Source organism: Sesamum indicum, linkage group LG3 (assembly GCF_000512975.1).
Source record: "Sesamum indicum cultivar Zhongzhi No. 13 linkage group LG3, S_indicum_v1.0, whole genome shotgun sequence".
In the NCBI taxonomy this organism is placed as follows: domain Eukaryota; kingdom Viridiplantae; phylum Streptophyta; class Magnoliopsida; order Lamiales; family Pedaliaceae; genus Sesamum; species Sesamum indicum.
Window position 1 is genome coordinate 6,154,436 of NC_026147.1, and position 27,961 is coordinate 6,182,396.

General features: G+C 37.9%; 4 protein-coding genes, 1 long non-coding RNA gene and 1 other non-coding gene across 9 annotated transcripts; 1 reads left to right on the top strand and 5 right to left on the bottom strand.

Moving 5' to 3' along the window:
* Positions 2,322-2,395, bottom strand: TRNAR-UCG. Its single transcript has one exon. It is a non-coding gene; the product is annotated as a tRNA-Arg (tRNA).
* LOC105157497 (MAR-binding filament-like protein 1-1) lies at positions 2,653-5,470 on the bottom strand. Its single transcript, XM_011073902.2, has 4 exons — positions 5,086-5,470; positions 4,380-4,423; positions 4,233-4,283; positions 2,653-3,633 (listed from the first exon to the last, which is right to left on the bottom strand). Exons 1-4 carry the CDS (start codon positions 5,342-5,344, stop codon positions 2,851-2,853), a joined length of 1,137 nt encoding a protein of 378 aa, XP_011072204.1. The 5' UTR covers positions 5,345-5,470; the 3' UTR covers positions 2,653-2,850.
* Positions 7,357-9,006, bottom strand: LOC105157498. The gene is made up of 3 exons (XM_011073903.1): positions 8,923-9,006; positions 7,624-8,193; positions 7,357-7,546 (listed from the first exon to the last, which is right to left on the bottom strand). Exons 1-3 carry the CDS (start codon positions 9,000-9,002, stop codon positions 7,357-7,359), a joined length of 840 nt encoding a protein of 279 aa, XP_011072205.1. The 5' UTR covers positions 9,003-9,006.
* LOC110011733 lies at positions 16,122-18,714 on the bottom strand. 3 transcript variants are annotated; one of them, XR_002286804.1, is made up of 4 exons: positions 17,754-18,714; positions 17,485-17,566; positions 17,021-17,086; positions 16,122-16,907 (listed from the first exon to the last, which is right to left on the bottom strand). It is a non-coding gene; the product is annotated as an uncharacterized LOC110011733 (long non-coding RNA). The 3 variants fall into 3 exon arrangements; XR_002286803.1 differs by having other exon boundaries at positions 17,021-17,566; XR_002286805.1 differs by having other exon boundaries at positions 17,021-17,566; positions 17,716-18,714.
* On the bottom strand, positions 18,718-19,604 carry LOC105157499 (transcription factor TCP7). Its single transcript, XM_011073904.2, has one exon. It carries the CDS (start codon positions 19,369-19,371, stop codon positions 18,718-18,720), a length of 654 nt encoding a protein of 217 aa, XP_011072206.1. The 5' UTR covers positions 19,372-19,604.
* Positions 24,929-27,273, top strand: LOC105157380. 2 transcript variants are annotated; one of them, XM_020692215.1, is made up of 6 exons: positions 24,929-25,329; positions 25,420-25,493; positions 25,826-25,874; positions 26,012-26,108; positions 26,674-26,748; positions 26,868-27,273. In XM_020692215.1, the coding sequence occupies exons 1-6, from the start codon at positions 25,281-25,283 to the stop codon at positions 27,112-27,114; spliced, it is 591 nt and encodes a 196-aa protein (XP_020547874.1). In that variant the 5' UTR covers positions 24,929-25,280; the 3' UTR covers positions 27,115-27,273. The 2 variants fall into 2 exon arrangements, with proteins under 2 accessions (XP_020547874.1, XP_011072093.1); XM_011073791.2 differs by having other exon boundaries at positions 24,945-25,329; positions 26,002-26,108; positions 26,672-26,748.

Consider the following 27,961-nt stretch of genomic DNA (forward strand, 5'->3'; position numbering starts at 1 on the left):
TGCAAAGAGGGAGAGAAACCGAGCAACTTCTGTGATACCCTCTTAGTGTTTGATAAAAGTTCTGAGTGAACTTTGTGAGTGTGTGTGCTGGTTTATGTTGAGTTCGGACTTAGTGATTCGATCACTCTTCGTGAGGAGCAACCGTGGGCCGAAGGTTTATGTGGGTGCGGTGCCTGGTGACCGTGACCCTTTTCTGACTGAATCTGGCTTGTTCCTGAGCCACCTTCAAATATTACGGTTTTATTTCTCCTTCTCATCATCTCCGCATTTTTCCTTTTGATTACTGTAATCTAAGTCTGTAATATTTTACGGAGTTTTGTACTCCAAACAAGTGTAATAGTTGATTAGGGCTTATTGGTGATTAAGTATACCACTCGGGTTTTGTACCCTACAAAAGTCTTATGCTCAGATAATTGGTCGAAATTCATTAATAGCCACTGTCAAACACTCTGTCAAACTTTAGGCTTTATACACCAAACTTCCTACCCTTACACTCCTCAACAGTATGGGCATATTGAACGTAAACATAAACATCTCTTGAATGTAGCTCGAGCCCTTCTTTTCCAAGCTTTGTTAGCCCCCAACTATTCTCACTGCAACCTATTTGATAAATCAATTACTTTCCAAACTTCTACACGAGGAAACATCTTATGAACAATTGTATGGCTCCCCACCCACTTATACTCACCTTCGGACTTTTGGATGTCTTTGCTATGCTATCAACCTAGATTCTCGAAATTCCATCCTCGAGCTATCAAATGCATCTTGTTAGGATATGCACTCACATAGAAAGCTTGCAAGTTATATGATCTGTATACTCACACCACAGTAGTTCCCAAAGATGTGCATATCTATGAGCAAGAATTCCCTTTTTCTAGCATTTCCTCCTCTCAGACTGCTTATCCTCTCCCCATAGTTCCATCTCATTCAGATTTTTGTCTTGATTCTCTTCCTATAGCTAATGTTGGAAATGACTTAGCCAAATATTATCCATATTTTAACAAACATATCCGTTGGCAATTTTTTGTGGTTGGTAGAGAGTCCAACTTTCTCAAGTAACTGAGCTACACATATAAATAGTCTTAGCCTCTATGCATTTTATAAACACAAAAATCAAGAGCCTCTTCTCTTCGAGCTCCTTCCTCTTCTTTCACTTCTAAGTGTTATTTTTGTTTGTTGTTTCAAGCTTTCTTCCACGAGTGCGCGTGTAAGAAAGTAATAGCTGTGTTAACCTTGGAGAGCAATCTGTTTATACTATTTGCACCACAGTAATACCAAAATTTTACTTTCAAGACAGTGGTTTTTCACGATACAGTCTTTCATTTTTTCCAACAGTTGAAAGTGACATCGTAGTATCAAAGGCCCTTTCATCGCAGTGGGTTTTCGATTTTGAAATACGGCGTACTGGAGACGGTTGTCAGGCCGCAGCCATGTACGGGCACAGAGGGTATGTTGAACAAACCTTCTTTTCCCCCTAGGTATATGCATGTTTCTGGTCAAATTTGTTTTGGTGTGTGATCTTGGTTTCTTCATAATCGGATTTGGTGTTTGATAAAACTGGTGGTTTTAATGGGAGGCGTAGCCTTTGGTCGTGATTATTTGAATTTTTTTTTTTATGGTTGGATTGATTTGTGTGTTTTTGCTACAATTATTGGAGTTTTTTGGAGAGTGAAACTTTAAGGGTGAAACTTCGAAAAGAGTCGATGTAATGTTTTCATATTGTTTTTGAGTTAACTTCGAAGGGATACATTTATTAATCTTTGTAGAGTAAAAAAGTACTTAAAAAATATATATTAAAATAATAAATTAATATAAATATTTTGATTGATACAAAAATACTGACAGACAAATAATAAATAACATTGGAGAAATAAAAAGAATACATAAAAAAATTTATATACCAAAAATAATAATGAAAAATCATGATAAATGGAGAATTAAAAAATAATTAATTAATTTAAAATTTTAAAAATAAACAGTAGATTAATATTAGGTGAGACATCAGAAGATGCTCTCTCTTAATTATAAAGAATAAATATAATTACAATATATGGATTACTAATACTTAAATAACTCTTTTTATAATTTTTCGATGCTTTTTTGAGAAAAATGAGTCGAATGCTATATATGCAGCATAATTATTTCTACTTTTTTTTAGATTTAGTATTAATTTTTCGTGGAAAATTAAAGTAATAACAAAATGGCAGCCTTTATAGAAATAATTGTAATTTTGAGGTTAAAATTGTAATTTGAGGAGTAGTCTCTAACATTGCTGATAGGCATAGTGTTCAATGTAGAAGTTAGTAAAAATGAGAGAGATGCGACCACAGTGGGAGTCGAACCCACGACCTTTTGATCCGAAGTCAAACGCGCTAATCCACTGCGCTATGCGGTCATTGATGTTGAACACGTCTTCATAATTGTTTATATATATGTATTGATATATGCATGTACTCTACATGAATACTGATTTAGTATAATTATCTTGGACTATCATGAAGTTTCGCAGACGTACCATATCTGTATCCGTGCATCATAGATATACATCAACGCTGTTATGCTCCCGATCCAAACTAATAACATGCAAAGTAATATGGAACGTGTGAAACCAATGGTAAGAGTTTAACACTCTATGAATTTTATAAGCTGCTTATGTTCTGCAGTAAGCTACATTACAGGACACAATACTAAGCTATCACAACTACCACAAAAAAGAAACAATCCTAATTCTAACCATATTTTCCCTTTTCCCATCGACGTTAGTATGAAAATACAATGGAAGCCAGTTTCATGGCTTGTAATCATTCAATGTGAGTGGATTACTGGGGTGGCGAGCATGGTATTTACATGCTAGGGATCTTTTTGCTGACGATTAGCCTTTCTCCTCCGAGTAACTTTCCTTGTGGGATGATCAGCTTTGTCTCCCACGTCAACCGGTTTTTGGTTTTCATCATTAATTTGGCTCCTCAGCCGCAATATTTCACCCTTTGCAGATGCCAAAACTTCTTCTAGTTTCTCTCCTCTTTTCTGCAAACTCTCCCTTTTGTTTCCAAGTCTCACTATAAGGTTGTGGGCGTCTTCTAAGTTCTCCAGCACTACCTGATGTGCTCTTTTTTGCTGAATAAGGGACCTGTAGAGTTCAGCTTTCCCATCTTCCAGGCTTAAAATCTGATTATTAGCAAGCTCTAACTCTTCGGAAATGACCAGTGCATGTTTATTCATCTCATCAAGTGATTTAGTAGCCTCTTCTACATCTGCTTCAAGACTTTTTCGTGATTCCTTGTCCTTGGAAATCTGAGTCTCCAGGGCCAGTAAGTCTTTTATCAAAGAAGATATAATAAGCTTCTCTTGTTTCAGCGCAAGGGCAGCACTTTCTGCTTTCTCATGGGCGTCGAAAAGTTCTTTTTCTAAGCTATCACATTTTTGCACTGCTGCAGCCAGTTCTTGGGACGTAATTTTCAGCTTTTCATTTGATTCACTCAGGTGCTCTGTTGCCAGCCTTACTTCTTCAGCTAAAGACTGCCGCTCCAAATTAGCTTCTGCCAGTGCCTTGTTTGGGACGTCCTTCTCATTCAATAGCTCCATCTCAAACTTTTCATGCAGAGATAAAATATCAGCCATCTCTTCGATGATCTGTGCGCACAAGTAGACAACAGATAGTTTAGCAAAGAAACCTAAGAAACTCTAACATGCTTACACTAAACCAGACTTCTATTTACAACTTATTAGGAGATTCTGCTGAAAGAAATACGTAATATCAGAGCTGAGCTAGAAACTTCCTTAAAGGGTCTATTTCCCCTTCGTTCCTTAGTTAATCCAGCAGGACCAATTTGCTCTGACTTGGCAGAAAACAAGGGTTTATCAAGCATGTCAACGGGCGTGAAATGCAGATGCAATTCGTTTAAGCGTGTTGTTTCTCTACTATTATCTGTTTTTAACAAGAGTATCATTTACTAACAACAGAGGCCAGCTTCACTCAATATTCGTTGCCTGTGTCACTGTAAACACATATTAATGTCCTAAAGGAAGACCAAGGGAAATGGATGCAAGATCAAAATGAAACAGTCTCATCCATTTTTCGTCCTTTTACATTTGGCAAAGAATGAACCAGTCGTGATTCAACTTGGAAGGTAACAAAGTTTGCATGATCTGCATTCATTAAGAGCTCAAATGCATCCATCTAAAAGAAGCATTCACCAAGGTAACATTTAAACTCCTTTATGATAACTTACAGGTCTTGCAAGTAATTCCAGAACCGGATCTACTTCCTTTCCTAAACTTCCCTGAACATGGGAATGATGAACAAACACAACAGTCAGAGAACCTCAAACCAGTACTTAAATAATCCTTTTCATATTATATTTGTCATGGATGCATACCTTTGTTTTCTGTTTCTGGTCTTCAGCCCCGGGTTCATCATTTTCTGAAATAAAAAATGCAAAATTATTAGTAATAGCTTATAATAGGATCTAAGTTTCCTGTAAGTGAAATATAGTTTTTAGATGGTTCAGTTTTTAAGAATGTGAAGCAACACCCGTGGGAAACCCCAAATAGAGAACAGAAGCTATAGACAGACTTGATAAAAGAGATACTTTAAATACGATCAAGACGATTAAGTGCGATGATTCAAGTAACCAAAGATATATAAACAAGAATGTGCCAAATGACCAAGTACAAGTAGAGAAACTGAAACTGTATACCAACCATGAGGTTCACCTATGCACAAACAAGCACAGGATCGCAAGATTCTATTACATTCTCTTCTTTATACGCGCTGTCTTTACAACTTCTATAGCGCCTTGTTTCTCAAGTATATAGCTCAATAATTTCTGCATAAACCTATTCTTGTGGAACAGAACAGCATAATCAGGTTTATGTAGTCTGATATGAGATACAATCTAGTTCATCTCCTCCAAATCAATATATCATCCCATTTAGCAGTCAAGAATGTCAAATGCCAAAAGAAAAAGTAGACAAAGACTCATCAAACTTGAGTTCATCATAGCAGAGAGGAAAGAATCTTGAAAATACAATAAAAACAAGAAGAAGGAATCTTGAAAAATACAAGAAAAAAGGCAAGCCCACCTGCAGCAAACCCTTTAATTGCATCTACCCTCGAGTTAAGAAGCGGAAGCAATGCAAAACCAGCGAAAACTGCCGCTCTCCTCGCGCAAGAATTGCAGTCTTTGGGATTTTCTTGGTGAGAACAAGAAACTATTGCTCTCCGGTTGGGAGCATTTCTCAGGGGAGAAAACGATAATGGAGGCTGGAAACAACATTGCCAAGAGTAGGGGGTGCAGCGAGAGTGGCAGAATGGAGAGTGCTGAAAACAAGAACTCCCCATATTTCTTCACTTTTTCTTGATTTTTGAGGGTCACCTGACCTCGTAGTCCAACTGCTTGCTTTCCTCCTTTCACAAACAATCTCAAGTTATTATTTCGCTGAGATCACCAACTGTGAATGCATATAATCCTTTTATAGAGGTGGAAGTGAGAGTTTGCACATTTGAATTAACAGTTTTCATCACCTGTCTGTGATAATTTGTTTCTGATTTTTTGTAACTTTATTTTTCTTTTTTTTTGGGTAATAGAAGGTAAATTGCATTAATAATTACAGAAAAAAAATGTTATGAAGTATTTAATTCAAATATTATTCATTATAAGAAATAATTATTAATGATTCTATCAAACTAAGGGGATGACTGATATTTCAATGTAATGACATAATCACTATATTTGTTTATGAAATTCATAATTATATCAAAAATACCATGAAATATAGCTATTATTTATCCATTTCTCAGTGTTACCTATTATATTCCCAAATAATATAATCAAAGCCCAAATCAAGAATTCAAATGAAATGTAAATTGATGAACTATATGACTAATTTCTTGTCCAATTTTTTAAAATTTAAAGCCAAGACAAAAGTAAGCATTTAAAAATACTTATTAATAATAGAGTAAACATGATCCAGATTTTAATTACAACTTACAAATTATTATGTCGAAAAGCATAAAAATTATAAGACATTAATTTAAATTAAGACCAACGATGTTTTAGTCTAGTGGTTAAAATTGAAATTTCAATTTAGTCACACATTTGTTACGATTTCCTCACGTTGCATCCCATAAGTTAAAATTTTATTAATGTTAGTCCCTACGTGCATTATTCATCCAATCAATAGCGATAATGTACAAAATGTGTACAGAAATACTAACAACTCGATGGATTATTCGATGAAAATACACTTGATGATTAAAAAAATCAACTTATAAGATGCAATATGACAAAATCGCAAGATTAGACTATATTGAAGAAAAATATAATGACGTTTAAAACACAATAAATTCAAAAAATATAGGGACAAAATATTTATTAGTGAATTTGATGATATTTGCTAAAATTAATAACTTGAGAGTTTAAATGTTTTCCTTAACGTAGATTCACTATTTCTCTTGTATTTATCCCTTGAATATACACATTAATTTAAGTATTACTGATATATCTATAATAAATGCATCCAACGTGCAATTATTTTTTTCTAAAAATATTACCATAAATATTCATATACGTAATAATTGGTTGTAATAAATTTCATATATGTCCTAATTTTTTATATATTACAATACTTATATACTTTTTGTGATTATCAATCTGCAGCCGGACAAATAAAATGATTTAGCAAGCTAAATGAATTTCATACTATGTCTGAAATTTCATAAGATTCTTCCACGTATTTGTTATTTTTTATCCCATATGTTAGAGCATTTTTCAGTTTAATCCAATTTGTTATGATTTTTTCATATTACATCCCGATTTTCTCAATTTTAATTAATTCTCACGTGCATTTTTCATTCAAAAATTAACGAAATTGTTTGTAGTCTCACTTGTATTTTCGTACATTTTTGTTAATTATTAGATGAAAAATACACGTGAGGACTAAAAAGTTAAGAAGATTCTCAACTTACAAAATACAATATGAGAAAATCGTAATAAGCGGGACTAAATTAAAAAGGCACTAAGATATGATACAAAAAATGCCATTTTACTTACCCAAAGGTGGTACTATATATATAGAGATGATCTCATGATCATTTAATTTTTATTTTTTGATTCTATAGTCATTTAATTTCATTCATTGAACATTGTGAAGCTGGACGTAAAATTATGCTTTCTGGCGTAACACATTTTATGATAGAACTCATAATCACAACATAAATTTTCATTACAACATTAATTTGACAAATTAAGGACACAACACATAATAGGGAAAATAAAGGTACTAAAAAAACAGCAAAATACGACTCCAATAACTATCACAATGCCTAATAATTTCATAGAGTCCATCATCGATTTAGCTCGACCCAATGCAAAACATAGCGTCTTCGTCCACGCTCACGCTGGTGCTCGACCCCATACAAAACATAAGGTCTTCATCCAGGCTCAAGCTACTCTCACTGTCGTTGTCCTTCATCTGTTTCTTGTTCCAGCAGTGGGACACAAAAGTGTCGTAACGACATTCAATGCAGCAGTACGGAGTATCCCTAGGAAACAAATGGTCACGAATTAGGAAAACACCAATGTAATAACAACAATGGAAAACCCCTTTTTCTTACACTACCTGTACATGAAAATGTCAATTGGTTTTGATAGCTTTTTGCAGCAATTATAGCATTTCTTCATGTACTCGTCATCTTTGACATGTTTAGTACTTGAACTCCCTGCGACTTCAGTACGAGGAAACTCCAAGATGCAGTCGTCGAAACTGTGTACAACTTTGTAGGTCGGGTATTTGTACGTCGTACAAGTGTATTCGGGCAATTCTCTAACGTACTCCAGTGGTAAGAACCCGACCTTTCCATGCTTAGTGCATGTGGTTAACGGGAGTCGCCCTCGACTCTGGTTTGAGTCAGAAATTATAGGCACATGATTATGAATCGAAGATAATAGACACAGTTTGATTAAATTCGGGCTGGTGGGGCCCACTTCATCGACCGCTACCTCTTTGCCCTTGGAGGGCTTGAAATTCAACATCATCATATTATTTTCGATGAGGGTTTTCGTTAAATTCCTGATTTTGAAAATGATACGAGCTTCCTCCGATGGCTTGTCATCATTGGAAATGTATAGTCCTACCTTTTGTTTCATTACATTGTCGTATGACAGTTGCGAAAAAGATGATTGAGTGGACCTACAACATCAAAGAGGGAAAACATCAAGAATTTGTCATAAAATCTAAAGAAATATAAGAATTTTAAACAACCATATAATATATATAACCTAAGAAATCTAAATGCTGTAAGCATAAAATTGAGTTTGCAGAAAAAATATAAGAATTAATTTCAATCTTTAACACCAAAAATAAAGTTTAAAAAAAATTATGTAAGCGGAAAAGTAAAATTTATAAGATTATTAGTTATTAAAAAATGTGGGTAAAAATCATATGTTAAATCTATAAACAAGAGTTGATTTCAAAAAAGACAAGAAAAAGAAAAGTCTAAAAACAAGAAATTAGGCCAAATTATATCAACTTTTAAAGCCAAATTAGTATACAAAAATCCATATTTAATTAAAATTTAAAATAGAGAAAAAAATTAATAAAATCCAACTCATATATTTCATAAACTCCACAAGATCTTCACAGTAAAGTATCATTTGCATGCCTTTAAAACCAACTCAATAAAAAATTAGAACAAATTAAATGTAGATTTCATCCCAATTCTTGAGATTTGTTCCAAATATTTACTCAAAAGTTACTTGCAAAGCATAATATTCCGATGCACGCAGTGGAATTTACACAGTATCTGTTATGTATTTAAATTTATAAAACCTCTCGAACAAATATATACATATATATTCATATGCAAGAAGATGCATGTATATATAGATTCATGGGAAGTATATGTATATATATATGTACCTGGATTGTGTATATGAGAGCTCCATGAAAGAGAGAGTTGCTAGTACTACTCTTAAATGCTTTTTTGATGTTGTATTCATCAGAGTGTGTAGAAGGGATGCCTTTTATAGCAGAATGCTGACGAGGGTATCACTCCAAATTCTTGCATCATTAATATTTTCATTAAAAAATATACAAAGGAATCTTTTTCTGGTATTTTTTTCAAGGGAATGAGGGCTGCTTGTTCATCCGCACGCGATAACCACAGTAAGTTCTGCTTTCTGGTATTTTTTTCAAGGGAATGAGGGCTGCTTGTTCATCCGCACGCGATAACCACAGTAAGTTCTGCGATGAGTCAAGGAACACTCACATTGTTAGTGTGAGACACTCGGGATAAATTACAACCATGTCTTTTTTCGGTTAAGGGTTTCATAATTTGACTGCTGGTGTAGTTGGGATGAGGTTTTAGAACAAACTGAGCATAAACGTTTCGTTGTCGAGTGTTTTTGTTTTGTCTGAAAGCTCTGCGGAGTTCATGGAAAGTTTGTAAGAAGAGTAGAGGGAGTGATGAGGAGATGAGCTGCTGCTCTACAGGTCATCATTAATTCAATGTTTTGCTGATTTGTTTCAGTGAATATGAGATGAGTTTTGCAATATTATTTGAATCATATAACTAATATAGACGACCCTCCAAAAATCTAATCTTTATTCATTCAAATATTAATATATAAATATTAGAAACTTATAATGGAATCTAAAATTTCAAGAATTATAACATCCATCTTTAATGAGAAGTGGATGTAAGAAATTTTAATGAGTTTCACTGTTTTTTCCTATGTTGATGTAGTAATTGATCTATATATTAATGTAATTATTATCAAAAAAGAAAAATATTTCATAAACTATTATATATTTTAATAAGCATTAATCGTAAATTGTATTTGTAAATGTAAATTAGATCTCGACAAGAAAGCAGGGCATTAATTCATTACTAGTCGATGGTTGAAGTCAGAGTTTCACGTAATATTCGTAGATAACTATTTGACGTACTTTTAGATACTTTTTGTACGTCATCCGTACACGACAAACTGGAATTATTACACGGATTGCTCGATCTTCATGAATGAATGCTAACGGTCAAGGACCTATAAATAAAGATATGAAAACATTACATCCACTATTTTGTCCTAATTTTGCACCACGGTTAATCGGTCTTGTCTGTCTTAAGATACGCCTGCAGTACTATGATTAATTGCAACAAGTAACGGTGATGAGTGCCAGGCTATTTGGTAACGTTTCTTGTTAGGTTTTGGGAATCATGATTATTCTATTATTTCTGGAGACTTTGGCCTTTTGATTGCAGAATGTATTAATCAAGACCAACTAGTGTTGCCCGGCTTGAGAAATGCACTCTGTGAGGTGATTGGATAATCATTCATCTGTCGTCGAGTCTGCCTTTGGGTTTTTCCTTTTCCACATCTTTCCTCAAGCATTTTTAGATTTTTATTCTGCAATACCATCATGCTTATGTATCCTGGTTAGCTGCTTTGCACTTCACTTTCCTATTTGCAGAAGGCTTGGGAAGATCAAGGAGTTCTATTTTATTAAAGAGATGCACTCTGTTTGGCTATTTGAAACTGTGGCAACAACAATCGTGGATGCCCTATGATTTGGTACCTTTTATTTTCTTATCCAGCAGTGTCATGATTTTCATAATACGCTTTTCTGGATTTTGGCTTTGGGATTGCAAGGCGTGGTACTAGAGATTGATTGTAGGCACCTTATGATGCGGCTCCATTAGTTCCAGATATGGATATACTTGACGAGTAGGTTTTGCCTTGTATCGGACCTTAGTTGTTGTGTTGGACTCTTGTGTTTTAGCTCTTGGTTGTAGAAATGTTTTAGTAGGAGAGGCGGAGCGAGAGTAATGCTGGCATGCTGGGATCTGTTGAGTTTGTCTATGTCTCCCCTCTCTACTTGTGTTTTAATGTGCATGTGAATTTCCTAAGATGCACTGCCGTTTTTCTTGTCGGTTATCATATACTTTTCCCTATAGAACTTTGCAAGGAATGGAATATGGTAATGACCAGATAAATCCATAGCCCTGTGTTTGGGTGGTCCTAATAAGGACTTGATGGATAAACCTGACTTTGTTCAGGAAGATAGCCTCATAGCTCAGTTGTTGAGTGGTCTATAAACTTGATGAAGCTATCTGGATGAGTGTGGAGGTGGGCCACTTTCTATGAAAGAAAAATGAAAGTTCTTTCTAGAGCACTCATTAGAACCCAAGGTATAAGCGCAAGCCATTAATAGTGCTCGAAACTTTATCGCGGAACAACAAACACTAAGGAACTCATACGTGATTGTGGGGGGTCTCAATTTGAGCTATCGAAAGTTCAAGAGTCATCACTCTCGTTAGCCAAATTGATTGCCTCACTTCACTATGCATCAATTCAATTGAAAGATATTAATGCTTAAGTATATCTCTTCCTTCACTCAGAAATCATATTCTTCTTCTACATTAGTCATTTGTAGGGGATTGTTGGAAATGACTAAATCTCTTAGCCAAATATTATCCATATTTTAACAAACATATCCGTTGGCAATTTTTTGTGGTTGGTAGAGAGTCCAACTTTCTCAAGCAACTGAGCTACACATATGAATAGCTTCAGCCTCTATGCATTTTATACACACAAAAATCGAGAGCTTCTTCTCTTTGAGCTCCTTCCTCTTCTTTCACTTCTGAGTGTTATTTTTGTTCGTTGTTCCAAGCTTTCTTCCACGAGTGCGCATGTAAGAAAGTAATAGATGTGTTAACCTTGGGGAGCGATCGATTTATACTATTTGCACCACGGTAGTACCGAAATTTCGCTTTCAAGACAGTGGTTTTCTACGGCACAGTCTTTCAGTTTTTTCCAACAGCTAACGCCTCCTCTCCTCCTCTTCCTATTCCTTCTTCACCTTATCTTGCTGCTCCTCCACAGCCACCTCTTAAATAATGCAGTAGACCTACACAAAAACCTGCTTGGTTGACTGATTTTGAATGCCACATTGATGTCCATTCTCTACTACAGTCTCCTAGTTTTGCATATGTCTTTTATAGCTTCCTTATCAATTTTGCAGGAGCCTAAGAATTTCTCTGAAGCAGTCAAGCATGAGGAGTGAAAGGAAGCTATGCAAAATGAAATTCGTGTTTCAGAACAAAATCACACTTGGAGGTTAACTGCTTTGCTTGTTGGGAAATGGGTGTACAAGACCAAGCTACGGGCTGATGGTATAGTTGAAAGATATAAGGCTCGTTTGGCAGCAAAAGAGTTTTATCAAATCGAAGGGGTGGATTATACGGACAGTCCTTGTTGCTTGGAATGTCACGGTTCATTTATTTCTTGTAGTGGCTGCAACTGATAGGATCGCATTTTGTGCTTATTTCATTTGATATTTTGACCTATTTTATGATCAAAATGCTCCTAATTAAATATTATTTTGCAGCATTAGGACAAATGAAATGAAAAATGAAGAAAAGAACCAAAATAAAAATTCGGACAAGACTCAAACTCGATTTTTGGTAAGAATTTGGAGCTGCTTGGACTACCTTTTGATGAATGAAGAGTTAACTAGGATTATAATTTTATTTCCATTAGTCTTTTAGTTCAATTATGAATCTACCTTTAATCCTAGTAGAATTAGGTATCTAGTTAGTATATATATGTGATATATTTCACTTTAAGAGCAAACTTTTGAACTCTTGAGAATTTCAGACCTTGAATTCTCGTCTCTCTATTTCTCTATGTTTTTATGATATTTTCTTACTTTGTTTTTCATGCGTTCTTCCATGAGCATGTCTAGCTAGTTCTCTCATTCCGGTTGAAGACTTGGTGATCCAACAAGTTGTGAGATCTAATTTATGCTTTCTAGTTTTATTCATATTGGAATTTGTGTTGTTCTCTGTGCTTTTATAACAAATAATCTGATTTATGAATGATAGGTACCGTTATTCATTGTCAAAAATATTTGCCAAGCCAATTGAACTTGAAAATCCGTAATTATTTGTTTAGTTCAACAACTAGTGGTAACATAGCATAATTGATTATGTATAAGTTTTCGATTATATTGTGAGAAATGCACAATCTAATTTGAATAAATCCTCGTAGGAATTTATTGGTTAGAATTGGGCCTTTCTAGTTCGTAATACTGTCAGTAAATTAAATCTTGAGGATATTCCCAAGGTCGTTTACTGATTAGGGATTTAGTCAACTGACGTTCCTTGACTATCCACAAGGTAAGAATGTGAGGTTGTTAGGTCGTACCAATAGTCATAACTAATTTATCTATTATGAATAATTGTTATCTTTGCATCTATGATCGACCGTGGAATTAAGCAGGATCTTGTCTTTAACTGGAATACTCTTCTCTTATATTTATCTCTTCTAATTTTATTAGCTCTTTAGTTTAATTTAGTTTTTACTTTTATTCTTCTTCACAATCAAAAACCCCCTAATTATTTTTATTTTTGAAGGAATTAATTTAAAACCAATACCCGTGGATTCGACCCTACTCACACTTGTACAAAAGTGTTCGTAGGAATTATTTTTGGTGGATTCGACACCCATCAAATTTTGGCGCCTTGTGGATAGTTAAGGAACGTCCGTTGACTAAATCCCTAATCAGTAAACAACCTTGGGAACATCTTCAATATTTAATTTACCAACGACATTAAGAACTATAAAGACCCGATTCTAACCAATAAATTCCTTCGATGATTTATTTAAGTTAGATTGTGCATTCCCCACAACATAATCGAAAACTTCTACATAATCAATTATGCTATGTTACCACTAGTTATTGAACTAAATAAATAATTACAGATTTTCAAGTTCAATTGGCTTGGCAAATATTCTTGACAATGAATAACGGTACCTATCATTCATAAATCAGATTATTTGTAATAAAAGCACAGAAAACAACACAAATACCAATATAAATAAAACTAGAAAGTATAAATTAGATCTCACAACTTGTTGGATCACCAAGCCTTCAACCGGAATGAGAGAACTAGCTAGACATGTTCATAGAAGAACGCATGAAAAACAAAGTAAGAAAATATTATAAAAACGTAGAGAAATAGAGAGACGAGAATTCAAGGTCTGAAATTCTCAAGAGTTCAAAAGTTTGCTCTTCAAGTGAATTATGTCACATATATATACTAACTAGATATCTAATTCTATTAGGATCAAAGGTAGATTCCTAATTGAACTAAAAGACTAATGGAAATAAAATTATAATCCTAGTTAAACTCTTCATTTATCAAAAGGTAGTCCAAGCAGCTCCAAATTCTTACCAAAAATCGAATTTGCGATTTGTCCGAATTTCCATTTTGGTTCTTTTCTTCATTTTCCATTTCATTTGTCCTAATGCTACAAAATAATATTTAATTAAGAGCATTTTGGTTACAAAATAAGTCAAAATATCAAATAAAATAAACATAAAATGCGATCCTATCAGCAACCTATGGGTGACCTTTACAACAGATAGATGTAAATAATGGTTTCCTTCACGGTTTTCTAGAGGAAGATCTTTATATAACACTCCCAGAGGGTTATCCCGTGGCTCCTGGTCTTGTTTGTAAGTTGGAACGATCTTTATATGGCTTGAAACAAGCATCCCATCAATGGAATGTGGAGCTTACTCTTAAACTCAAGGAGTTTGGTTTTGTTCAATCCGCTTATGATCATTGCTTGTTTATCAAAAAGACAACATTAGGTTCTTTGGTACTTTTGGTTTACGTTGATGATATACCAGTCGGTGGTTCTTATATGTCTGATATACAAAAAGTGAAGGATTATCTACATGCTATTTTCACTATTAAGGACATTGGTGATGCTAGATATTCCTTGGTTTGGAGATTGCTCGAAGCTCGACAGGATTATGTGTCACATACCAAATACACAGCTGACATTGTGAAGGATGAAGGGTTGGCAAATGCAAATTCTTTCTCTACCCCATTGCCGCAGGGCTCAGATTGACTGTAGATTCTAGTGTTTTATTCCTAATCCTGACTCTTAGAGAAGATTGGTGGGACATCTTCTATAATTGAGCTTAACAAGGGATGATGTTTCTCACTCAGTTCAACAGCTTAGCCAGTTTCTCACACATCCTCGCGAGTCTTGTTGGAATGTTGTGCTTCATGTAGTCTGTTACTTGAAGGGTTGCACAGACACTAGACGTTCCTTGACTGGGTTCTGTATTTTCCTTGGGGATGCTTTAATTTCATGGAAAACTAAGAAACAGGCTACAATCTCTCGTTTGACGGCCGAGGCTTAGTATCGTAGTATGGCGGCAACTGTGTGGGAATTACGTTGGATACCTATATTCTCTCTGATATTGGTATCTTTATTTCTGTCTTTGTGGAGTTATTCTGTGACAATCAGGCGGCTCGACACATAACAGCTAACCTCGTCTTCCACGATCGTACAAAGCATATTGAGATTGATCGCTACATTGTACGTGATGCTTACAAGGAGGGTTTTTTTGCGCCTGCTCGTGTGCGTAGTTCACTTCAGACTGTTGATTTGTTCACCAAAATTTGGCACTAAAGTCACTTGCTTTATTGAGGTCGAAGTTGGGTTTGGCATCCTTGGATCCCAGTCCCACTTGTGGGGGTTGTTGAAGTTCATGCCTTGCAGCTGCGTCTACCTGTACATGAGAGTGAAATAGAAGCTTCAACTCCAGTCTTCAGTTGCTTTCATTGACGTAGGGTAGCAGATGACTAGAAGTCGCTTCTTACACACAGATTTCTTTAGTTTGCTAGGCTTATTTTACACAGTGTTGCTGACCCATTTATTCTTCAATTGGGCCACGTCATGACACGTGTGGCAAGTTAGTTAGAGTCAGTTGTCTTCTACATCTTGTATTTAAACATGGTTACCTCCATAGCTGCTGTAACAACAAAATTTTACACAAGCTCAATACAATTTCATGGCTTCCTCTGCGTATTTCTTCCTTCCCATTTCTTACTCTGATATTTTCTACACTTTCAATTGCTGCCATGCTCCAAGTTTGCCCCCAAACAGCACCACAAGTTCACCACCACTTGAAGAGCAGAAGAAACCCCCCACCCACCGCAATATAAATAAACGTACTTCTTCCTGCTTCTCAATATGCACCCGTGGCTTCCTGGAATGATTTGGAACCAGAGTTTGATAGTTGCAAGTTGAGAGCTATTTTAGCACTATTATTCTTTAAGACAAACTATAGATGAAGGGGCAATACCAGGTTTAATAAACATAAAATCCAGTTCAATAAAGCAGCCATATTCAGACCCACTGGTCCTAATCTTTTGTATGCCGTCGTGACTCTGCAACTAAATTTGGAAACAAGAATCAGCCGTCGTGGGGAATCATCAGCAAGCAATAGCATGCGACACTTCTAAAATTTTCTCTTTGCATTTTTGCCCCTGAAGCTGGGTCAATCAGTGAATGGATTGTAATTTGTTACTCTAATGCATCATAGAAAACTTGCAAGAACAGGACTCCAGTTTCTGTCAGTCAACGGTAAGAAAGATTCAACCGCTTGTTCTGGAAGGTTTCCATCTCCTAGTCCCTCTCTGCAACGAAAACCTCCACGACGATTGATAAAGCTCATTGCTGCTGTTGAGGCCAAAGGCCCAGAATGATGCAGTAATCAAGGTTCTATCCCTATTTGAAAGAGGGAGCCGACAGTTTCTTCAGCAACTTCAAGAAAACAGGATTTTTAGGATACTGCAAGTATTTCTAGTTCTCAGTCCAGGGGTTATCCTTCTAGATAGAGTCATCCATGATTGTGCTACTAGCGTGCTTATTTTGCTGAGAAATTTTCTTGTCATCATGTCCAAGTCTTCATGAAACACGGATTTTCCTGGGCAAAGTTCAGTAAGTATAGGAGATTCTTTAGCTTTTTACATCTTATCCTTTCTTTTCTCCAACTGAAATCTCATTCATGCTGCTGAGATCTTGCATACTGGCTGGTTGCTGCAGTTCACAGAGAAAGAACGAGCGAGATTTTTCAGAACTCAACTGATAAAGATGTGACTGCTACAACTGAAGCTTACGCGAAGACTGGAAGAAGGCAATCGTATTCACACCTGAATTGTATTATGTGGAACGAGGTTCGCCAGCAAGATACATAACTTTGTATCCCTCACTGATTCCTGTTACCAGAAACATTAGAAGATCTTCAGAATAGCAATAAGCAGATGTAAAGCCTGAACAAATAGATCCATCAAAATACCAGCAAAGAGAAAAAAATGGATAGGACACGATTCAGTTACGCAACATGCAACTTTAACCAACTCAAATTTGGCACTATGGTTAATCTCTGACCCAGTGAGCCTTCCAAGTAAACCTCCTACTAATTTGGAAATGAAGTATCGTCTGAATTACAGTGCCATTTTTTGTCATAGGTACACTTGTGTTCTTCATCTCTTATCTGGAATAAACACAACAAAGGTCTTGTTCTATATTTTTCCTTCTCATTGTGAAATACAGATGGAGCCTTAGAGTCTGAAATCTCATTAAAATGCCAAAATTCCAAACTGTACTTCCTTACTGGTTCAGATAACATAAGCGGAATGGCTTCAGGAAATCCTTCACCTGGATCCGCGCAGCAGCAGTAGCAGCAGCATCAGCATCTGGAGAAATTAGGGCATATGATGGAAATTAGCAAAAGATCAGAAATATATAACCACATTGCTTTTTTTAATATATATAAATTGAAAGAAGGATGCAGGGTTGGAAGTGAGAGGAACAACATAAAGCCAGTTAACTCTTAGCTCCTTACAACAGAAAGGTTGAAACAATTGAATCTCAGCTCCTCACCACGCAAAAATGAGACTCCATTTGAAGTACTTGTAACTTGTAAGATCTTGGGCAAGATTTGAGAAGTTCCATAAATCAACTTGGGCAAGATTTGAGAAGTTCCATAAATCAATCATGTCAAGGCAGCAGCATTCCATCTGTTAAGAATCATCTTTCTTTTTCTACTTCTATATTCAGATATGTTCCTGAACAAACAACTGGCTGTGTGCATTGAACTTGAATGATGAACCTGCAGCACGTCGTAACCGGCTTTCCCGAATAGAACAAGTTTCACACCGTGAAAAGTGAACTAGCAAATGGAAAGAACACAAGGAAATAGGCTAAAAATTAACAATGTGAAACAATTTCCTTTATTTTCTAACAATCTTACACGAATTGGAGTATTTCAATCAACCAAACAACAGCTACAAATAGCACTCTGAAGTCTAAATACAAACACTGGATATAGAATTTATCAATACCAGCATCACGAACACAACAATGCAATTAACAAAAGCAAGCACCTTAATTCTACAAAGACTAGCCCTAGGTGGTAATTAGGGGAGCGGAGTTGTCTGTCTTGTCTCTTCAAAAAACACAACAAGCAACCAACCAACGGAAAGCAGCACAACTGAAGAGGACTTGAGGTACAAATTCATATGCAATATTGACAACAGGCATTCATTAATTAGCGAGACCAAACAACAGCATCATCATTAACAAACGACAACAGCTAAGCTCTCCAAAGGTGTTCAATTGGCATCACCATCCCTTTGTTGTTCGGATGATTGAGGAGGAGGACCAGATAGAGATGCGAGCAAATTCAGGTGGTGTCCCTGTACTTGAGCTATGGGCAAGTAATTACCCACCCTGGCAGCTGAAGCCTCTCCAATTCCCAATGGCTGTTGTTGCTGTAAGAACCTCAAAGAAGCTGAATGTGGTTGCTGCTGCTGGGAATTATTGGAGGCCGCAGCGGCTGCGACCATCAGGGGGCCGCGGCGGCGGCGCCCATCATTTCAGGGGGGGGAGCCGCAAAGCTCCAGACCTGACCAAAGTCTGGCCTGGCAGGCAAAGCCCAGAAGCCTCCAGCGGCGACGGTAGGACCCACGGTGGGGGAACCGGCGGTGACATCATCCTTGGAGTTGGAGAGTTGTTGGTGGTGGTCATCGTCGTCGGAGCGTAGTCGCTTGCCGAGAATGAAGGGGGTGGGAGCGAGGAGAGAATGGGAATTGGATAGGGGTTTGTGGTCAAGGGCGGCGGAAATGGAGGAGGTGGAATTGCGGGCAGAAGAGGGTGAAACGGTGGAGAAGGAAGCGGGGGTAGTGCCGGTGCCGGTGGCAGCTATAATGGAAGGCTCAGCCTGGCGAAGGAGCCACTCAATGGTCTGACCGTCGGACTTGTGGCCTAGCTCGCGAGTGAGTTGGAAAACTCTGGCGGCACAGATGAGGGGCATGCGGATGCGGCGGCCGCGGCCATCGACTTTGCTGTGTCGGTCCTTGGCGGGGGGCTTCTTGAGGGGCAAGGAGGTGGAATTGGTAGTAGGAGAGGGGTGCAGCTGATGGTGACGCTGAGAAGGATCGGAGAGGGGGCCGGGAGCGGAGGAGGGGTTAGCACCTTCAGCAGCAGCGGAAGTGGACATAGTAAAAAAGAGGGAGAGGGAGAATTGGGAGGAGGAGGGGTAGGGTTTAGAGTGGAAGGGTGGTGGTGAAATGGAATTGGAAGTAAAATGAAGAGTGAGGAGTTGGGGGAGGAGAGGAGAGGAGAGAAGAGTGGTAATGATTGAGGAGGCAGCAACAGGAGCTGGTGGAGACAGAAGGAGAGCACATGGGTGGTGGGTTCCACTTCCCTCACCCTACGTACTCCCCCTCCCAGCTCACCTTACCTCACTCTCTCGCTCCTTTTACGTCCGTCCCCCCGCCAACCTCCACGCGCCATATACACTACACTTCACTATTTGCATCAAATTCATTCAACTTTGGATACTTTCAATATTCATTTTAATTAATAAAGTTTTAATTTTTTTATGTGTTAAAATTACTTTAGTACAATATTAATTATTTATTGTTTTAATATAAATGAAGAGAAAAGAGCTAATCACTAAGAGTTCGTTTAGTTCAAGTGAGAGAAAAAGTAGGTAACAGGGGGAAGGGGAGAAAAAGAATAATATTTTTTCTTCAAGTTGTTTAGTATGATTGGAAGATGAATAAAAATCTCAAATACTACCTCTTGTTAAAACAAATTGAAAAGAAAAAAACTAATGTTTTATAATTTTACTATTTAACCCTGTTATTCATTTTGTATTAGAAAATAAATAACTTGAAATAATATTATTATTCTTTCCCTCGCTCTTGCCTTTTCACTTCTCCTCCTTCTTTCCTCTTACTTAAGTCAAATAAACCCTAATCTACAAAATAAGGGTTAGGGTGCTTAATTCAATATTTGAAATATTGAATAAATGATTGAAAATTCGAAACAACGTAAGAATAATGATGTATAATTGATCTCCGATGGTTACCAAAGAACCAGTCGTGCCACTTGACGGGATGGAGGTTGAAATTGCAAGCCGAAAGAGGAGGGTATCGCTGCATCCCCTTTCCAGTCCTACACGGTGCACACGTCGTACATATTCCTCCACCAAGATCACCACCCAGTTTGGTGAAACCCTCATCCCATTGTGTTTAGCATCATTACGTTGCAGCTGAAGGAACCAACATATTAGAACAGGAATGTAATTCTAATGTGATGCCGATTTGAAATGAATGGAGAAGAAGTGTACCACAGTTGGAAACACTAGAGGCTTTGACAACAAAAATTAATCCCAAAGAGATGAGTGAAATACCTCCATATCGTAGCTGCCTCTTGGACTAGTTAACAAAACATGATTAGCTATTTCTACCCATCTGCAGCATTGACATCGTGACGAAAGCTGGACACCCTTCTTCCATAGCAACTCGTTGATCGAGAAGAAGCCTTGTAGGAGCTTCCATCCATATACAACACTAGTCGAGGTAAGAGCACGACACCAGCAAGAAGCGGTTGCGTCTCGCTTGTCTGTTCGATGGTCTCCCAGGCGAAATGTATAGAGAATGACTATCGTATTGCCTCCCGATGTTAAATTTCATGTAATCTAAAGCAGAAATATGTAAGGAGGAAGCCATTCTAGAGAAAATAACTCTTCTCTAATTTCTGTAAAAATGTTCATCATCGACAAAGATGGTGAACTAGGGTATTAAATGCACAATGGCCGTAACCGCCCTAACTAGTCTAACAAACTTTGTTACATGAAAGATACAAAATATAGTTATAGAGAATCTATCCCGTATCTAGGATAACAATCTCAGTGATATCAGCGACCCAGCTAGCAACCTCAATATGCGACCTCAGGATACGTGCAGTAGGAAACATGACTTCAGGATACGTGAGCTCGTGAGTGACCTCATGATGACCGGTCTGGATGGCGACCTCCACATAGCGATCTGGTGTTCTACCTCATGACAACGAGGCTGGGAGGTCGAACTCTTAACATCCCCCCCCCCCACAAGTTGGATGTGGCTCGAACGAGAACATGGCCAACTTGGAAAGCATGGTAGTGAAGGCAGAAATGGGTAGGATCTTGGTGAGCAAGTCAGCGAGCTGTAGCGAACTTCATACAAACGACAGTGAAATGAAGCCTTCTTTATAGGCATCGCGAACCAAATGACAATCCAGCTCGATGTGCTTAGTTCACTCATGGAATACAGGGTTGGCCAAAATGTGTAAAGTTGCCTTGTTATCATACTAGAGATCAATGGGCAAAGGAACGGTGAGCGAGCGCCTAGAGTCTGGGCAGGAAGCCAATCTGCGTCATAGTAAGCCTTCAATACCAAGGGGTTAAGCGTAGGAAAGATCAGTCTTTTTGACGGGCATCCTTTTAGGTAGTGAACTACATGAAGAGCAGCTCGCCAGTGAGAGTCGCAAGGATGTGTGATAAATTGGCTGAGCTGTTGAATTGAATATGAGATGTCTAGGCGAGTGAACCCCACGTACAATAGGCATCCCACAAGGTGTCGATACGAATCTGGGTTTGGAAGCAGCTCGTTAGTGGTGGATCGCAGCTTCAAACCCTGAGGAAGAGGTGTGAGAGCTAACTTAGCCTGAGTAAGACCTGTGTCGCGGATGATATCCATCACATACTTTATCTGTGAAACGTACAAGCCATCTGAACAGCGAGCAATTTCAAGACCAAGAAAATAGCTAGCATCGTTGATGTTCTTGATAGTGAACAAGTTATGGAGGTTGTCTTTACTTCCTGAATTCCTAACGAAGAAGGGCCAGTGAGCAGTATGTCATCCACATAAACTAACAGTGCCATTTGCCCTGTAGGAGTATGCTTGACGAAGAGGCAGTGATCATGGGCCGATTGATTGAAGCCATAGGCAGTGCGACAACGGGTGAACTCCATATTCCATTGACGAGATGCCTGCTTAAGTCCGTACAACGACCTCTCCAATTTACACACCAGGTGGGGGCCTAGTGTATCCCTCAGGTGGAGTCATATAGATGTCCTCGTCCAAATACCCGTGTAAAAAAGCATGATTGATGTCCAGTTGCTGCAAGGGCCATTCGCGAGCCGCGATTACAGCAAGAAACAGTTGCACTGTGACAGTCTTAGCGACCAGAGAGAAGTTGTCTGTGTAGTCTACCCCTTCGACCTGCGTAAAACCCTTGGCCATCAAATGAGCTTTATACCTTTTCACTGTGCCATCGGCTTGCAATTTAGTCTTGTAGATCTATTTGCAACCAATTGCCTATTTTCCTTTAGGTAGCGAAGATAGGGACCAAGTATTATTTCTGTCTAAGGCATCCAGTTCGCTTTGCATTGCATCTCTCCATTTCTGATGCTGAACAGCCTCTGTGTAGGACCTGGGCTCCTGTAAGACAGACAACGAAGCCACAAAAAGACATATATGCGGGGCTAATGGAGACAAAGGATGAAGTGGATCGACTATTACAGATGAAATCATTTAGCTAGGCAGGTCGTTGTATATTCCTAGCAGATCGACAAAGAGGAGGTGCGGGAGAAGTGTTAGGAACAACAGAAGTAGGTGAGTGAGTGTCTGGTGTAGAGGAGGTAGAAGGTTAGTGTTGGGGAATGAGAGTATTGAGATTGGCATGTGAGGGAACAACAGAAAGTGGGCAGGTCGATGTTGTAAGTTCCATAATGGTGTAAGGGGATTGCTCCTCATAGAACTATACATCTCCAGAGGTGAAAATACATCTATTCTCGAGGTCATATAGCTTATACCCCTTTTGGATTGTGGCATATCCCACCATAATGCATTTAAGGGTTCTAGACTCGAATTTATGTTTGTGAGGGTTAGTGTTGGTCGCATAGCAGAGGCATCCAAAAGTGCGAAGGTGGGTCTAAAGAGTTCATAAGGTGTTTTCCACTAACGTAATTTTTAAGGAGTTTGGTTTATGAGGTAGGTCGTTGTTAGGATGGACTCCCTCCAGAACTTTATAGGCAAGGATGCTTGGAATAATAGAGCTCGTGCTACATCAAGCAAATGACGATGTTTGCGTTCAACACTCCCATTCTGTTGAGGAGTATAGACACAAGAGGTTTGGTGTATTATACCTAGGTCGCTACAAAGAGTGCAACAATTATCATTGAGGAATTCAGATCCGTTGCTAGATCGCAAAATTTTAACAGACTTGTTAAACTAGTTTAGGACGAGGTTAAGGAAGGTTTTAAGAGTGGTAGCAACCTGAGACTTATGATGAAGAAGGTAAGTCCATAGACTGCGACTATGATCGTCTAGAATGGTTAGGATGTAGTTGCTATTTGCGAGTGTGGGAGTTTTGTACCGCCCCCAAAGATCTATATGAATGAGTTCGAAAGGGGTAATGGACCTTGTGTCATTGCAAGAAAAAGGGGCTCGCATTTGTTTTGCCCTATGACATGTATCACAAGGAAGATTCAATGATTCTTTGTTCAAATGCAGTACAGGGATTGTTTTAGTACCTGTAAGGATGCGTGCCCTTAATCCATGGTGCCATGAATAGGCATTACAATTATTAGAGTGAGAAGTGGAAGCAGCAAGACAGTAGGTCGCGGGTTGGAGGGAGGAGTTGGCACCATGTTGCCTGACAATATAAAGGCTCTTGAGGAGGAATCCCACAACCAGGTTTCTTTTAGTTACCCAGTCCTGCAAGACACGACCCATTTTAGCGAATTGTTGAATAAGTGGTCGTTGTTTCCCTTATAATTGAACAATAACCTTTATTTATAGGCAAATTAGGAGCAAAACCATAATTCATAAAAAAATTTCTACAAAATATATAAAATTATAATATATAATCCAAAATAGTATTTTGGTTAGTTTATCATAAAAATTCAATTAAAGCTAATTGAATGAATTTGTTATTAGACGAATATTAAAATTAAATATATATTTATAATTTTTAAATAATGAAAAGGTGTTTGAAATTATACTAAATTTGAGGGATGGTTGTAATTTATGGTAGTAGTTTTGTGATGATATGTGTGTCCACCAGCTTGATTGTCATATTTGGGGAGGGGGCCACGTCGATGGCGAAGGGAGAGGCGGCGGTTGGGGTGAGTTCGAGGAGGACGCCACCGTCAGCTAGCGCGCCGTAACAGCGGAGGCCTTGCATCGTGGTGGTGGTGGATGAAATAATTGAGTGGGAGTAGTTATCGTGACAAATTTGTGAAGGGAGTAGGGCAGCGAGTAAATGAGTACGTGGAGAAAGGACTATGGAGTTATTATATACGTAAAAACACGAGGGGGGGGGGGGGGGGGGGGGGGGGCGCTTTGAGTCCGTACTGTGGGGAAATTTATTTTTTTTCTGTTTTGGTCCCTGTATTTGTGGTTTATTATTGATAACGATTGAATTTGATTAGATATGTAATGTGTTTTGTGATGCAAATATTGTTATTATTATGATTTGTTTCTTGCTTTAGTTAATGTTATCATAGAAATTGAAGGATGGGTAGCTGCAATAGATGGTGCTGCTCAATAATTGATGGGCCCCACTCCACTAATAATTATTAATTGTGGATATTAATTTATTAGATAATGATAATTATGATGATGATGATTATGATATCTCTAATATGAATAGTCCTCCTATATGTACATAAATATATATATATAGTGAATGAGTGATGAGATGAGACATTCCTTTGCAAGCCTATTAATAACATCTCTCTCTCTACTCTCTACTCTCTGCTCTCTAATCAAATTACAATTCCATTTGTATATCATATTATCATATAATCATATTTTCCATTACTAAAACTATTTTATTATTATCATTAATAACAACAATCTTCTTTCTCAAATCCCACTCCCACTCTACTCGCCCTATCATTTGCTTGTGCCCCTTTCTCTACCTTCCTCTCTCTTAACTTCTCTTCTTCATTTTCCCCTTTCCCCCAAAGCTCAATCCCTAATCCCTAATCCCTAATCTCTCTCTCTCAACGCTTCTATTTCGGAAATATCATCCCAAACCGCATCCTTTTGTTTCCCCACGATTTTTTTATCAATGGCAGGAAGAGAGGTTCGGGAGTATACTAACCTTACCGATCCTAAAGGTACTTCCTTTTTTCCCTCAATCTTTCTCAATTCCCGTTCTCCCTTCTTCCATCAATTCTTACCACTTTCTCGATCGATATTTGATGCAGATAAGAAATGGGGTAAGTCCGGCAAGGACAGGATAGACGACGAAGAAATTACCTTCCAGCGCATGGTCGCCAAGGTTAGCGAATCCTGCTTCTCCTTCCTTCCTTCTTTCCCTTTTCCAGATTTTCAATTAAATGCTTCTATTCCTGAAACCTCAACTCTTTTGCGTCACAGTTACACATGGAAATAATTGATCCTGGGTTATTGCCACAAATTGACTAGCAAAATGCCAAATTTTTCTTCAGTTAAATTGTAATTTATGTGAATACATACATATATATATATTTCTTATTTGTTTCCTGGTCTTGATTTTTAGAGATTCTCAGTTATTAAAGTTTTAGCAAGTTTTCTGATAACATGCCCCGGCAGGGATCTTGGCCCTTTCCACTGGGCGCTTGATATGTTTAGATGCAAGAGGTTGCTGGAGAACGTGGAGGATACCTTCATGGACGAGGCGGTATGGATTCTCTGCCCTCTTTCTTTCATATCAAGTTTAATGTACATGTCTTTGTCTGCATGCCTGTACTGCATTAAATTAGGGAATTGTCACTACTTCTTGAGTATTACTAAGGGCAAGTGCACAGCTTTGGACAGCGATGATTTGCTTTATCTCAAGGAGCAGATGGAAGCTGAGGAAGATGCAGAGCGGCTTCTACGCCGCACAGAGAAACGAGCATTTGCTGCATTTAAGATATCCTTCTACTTGTTTGGTAATTTATGAGCGGATACAGGGAATTATTAAAACATCCATACTCTTGATTGGGGAAGATAATTTGTTCCTTCTCATTGCTCTCCTTGGCCAAGGGACTTGCTTTGAGTTTGAACGAACCTTATTCATGTCATCATTTACTTATTAACATCAGTTGAGAAGCACACGTTGTCTTAGTTTGTTTTTTAAGCAGCACTCTCATCACCTACCTTGATTTGAGATAAATAAGATATAGTGATTTCACCTTTTATCATGTGGTAAAAAAATTAACATGATAATTGCTAGCAACCAGTTCCTATGAGGTTTGTCATATTATAGATACGTCCTCGTTGTTTGAAAATTACAAATACCCCCTAAAATTACTGGGAGTATTTGTTAGACGACTGTGAATTCTAGAGGGGTACTTTGTAATTTTTCAAACAACGAGTGTTATAATTTTGACAAACCTCGGGGAGCCCATTGGAATTTACCCTAATTGCTAATCTGAAAGTGTATTATCAGTATTCATCGTGTTTCTCATACCTATCCTTAACCACTAATTTCACAAGGCTGTTGCTGAAACTTCCCCCGCATCAGTTCCCTTGCCACTTCGTGTGGAGCCTAAGCCCAAGAGCGGAATTAGGTATCTTACACACAAACTCTCTCTCTCTCTCTCTCTCTCTCTCTCTATCTATCTATGTGTGTGTGTGTGTGTGTGCTGTCTCTTTCTTTCTATTTCGAAAGGACTCTGGTTTTGATCAGGCAGCAAGACTTACTAAAGAGGGTGGTGGAAGTCAAGCCAAAGCGGCTGAGAGTTGCAAGCCCATCTAGTATTGATCCATCCTTAACAACTTTGAGTGGACGAACAACACATCAAGCTATGAATGACCATGAGGAGGAGAAAGGTCAGTCTTCCACTAGATTCAGCAAAGTGGGAGATGGTGCAAAGTTGGATAACCCAGTTAAAAGTTTGCTGGCTGCATACGAAAGTTCTGACGATGAAGACTGATCCTTGGGATGTGATCATGCTTTTTCTTCCTCTGCCTCAGTGCTATGTGTTTCTCTTCTAACGATGCTCTGTAGTTCGTTAGCACATAATTAGATCTAAAAGTTACCTTGGGTCATGGATTTTTTGTTAAAGATATGGTTCAGTTATTCCTTGTCCTTTTTCTTTGGATATCTGCTGTGGTATGAACGGATTTAGACGAAACAGGTGCAAGGCTGCATTAAATGACTCATTTAGCTAGGCCTTGTAGCTAGAATGCAGATTGATATTCATACGGATTATACTTAAAGGAACATAAAACTGTGCAATGTGCTTGTGCGAGATTGATATATAAATGTTAGAACAACTTAAGACTATACATGACCTTAAAGAAGTGAGCTGGAAATCTATGTTTATGCAATTATGCATCTCTTGCATTGCCCTTGCAATAAAGGACACAGCGTTGATGTGCCAATGAATATGAATATGAGAATGTTTGCTGGTTGTAAGTATCTTCTAACTCTCACACTCTCTGTGAGGCACTTCTGCTCAAGGAAAATGTTCTTGTGAAGGATCTTAATTTTGTAAAAGAAGCCCCACCTGAGTAATGAACTTTTGTTGGCAGTTTGTTGCAACTGCTATGTCACTTCTCCTTGGGACTATGTTCTTAACGATGTGGGTATATGCGGAAGGGTATTGGTGAAAGCACAATATTTCTCCAGACAGCTCAGCAGTCATTAAAATTATGCGAGTTTGTAGTTAAGCTGTCCACAATGCATTTTCTATTGCATCTTTCTCTCTCCGTATACATTCCTGATAACATAAACATGAACGTGTATGCATTGAGGTAATATAAAATGTTGACAATTCT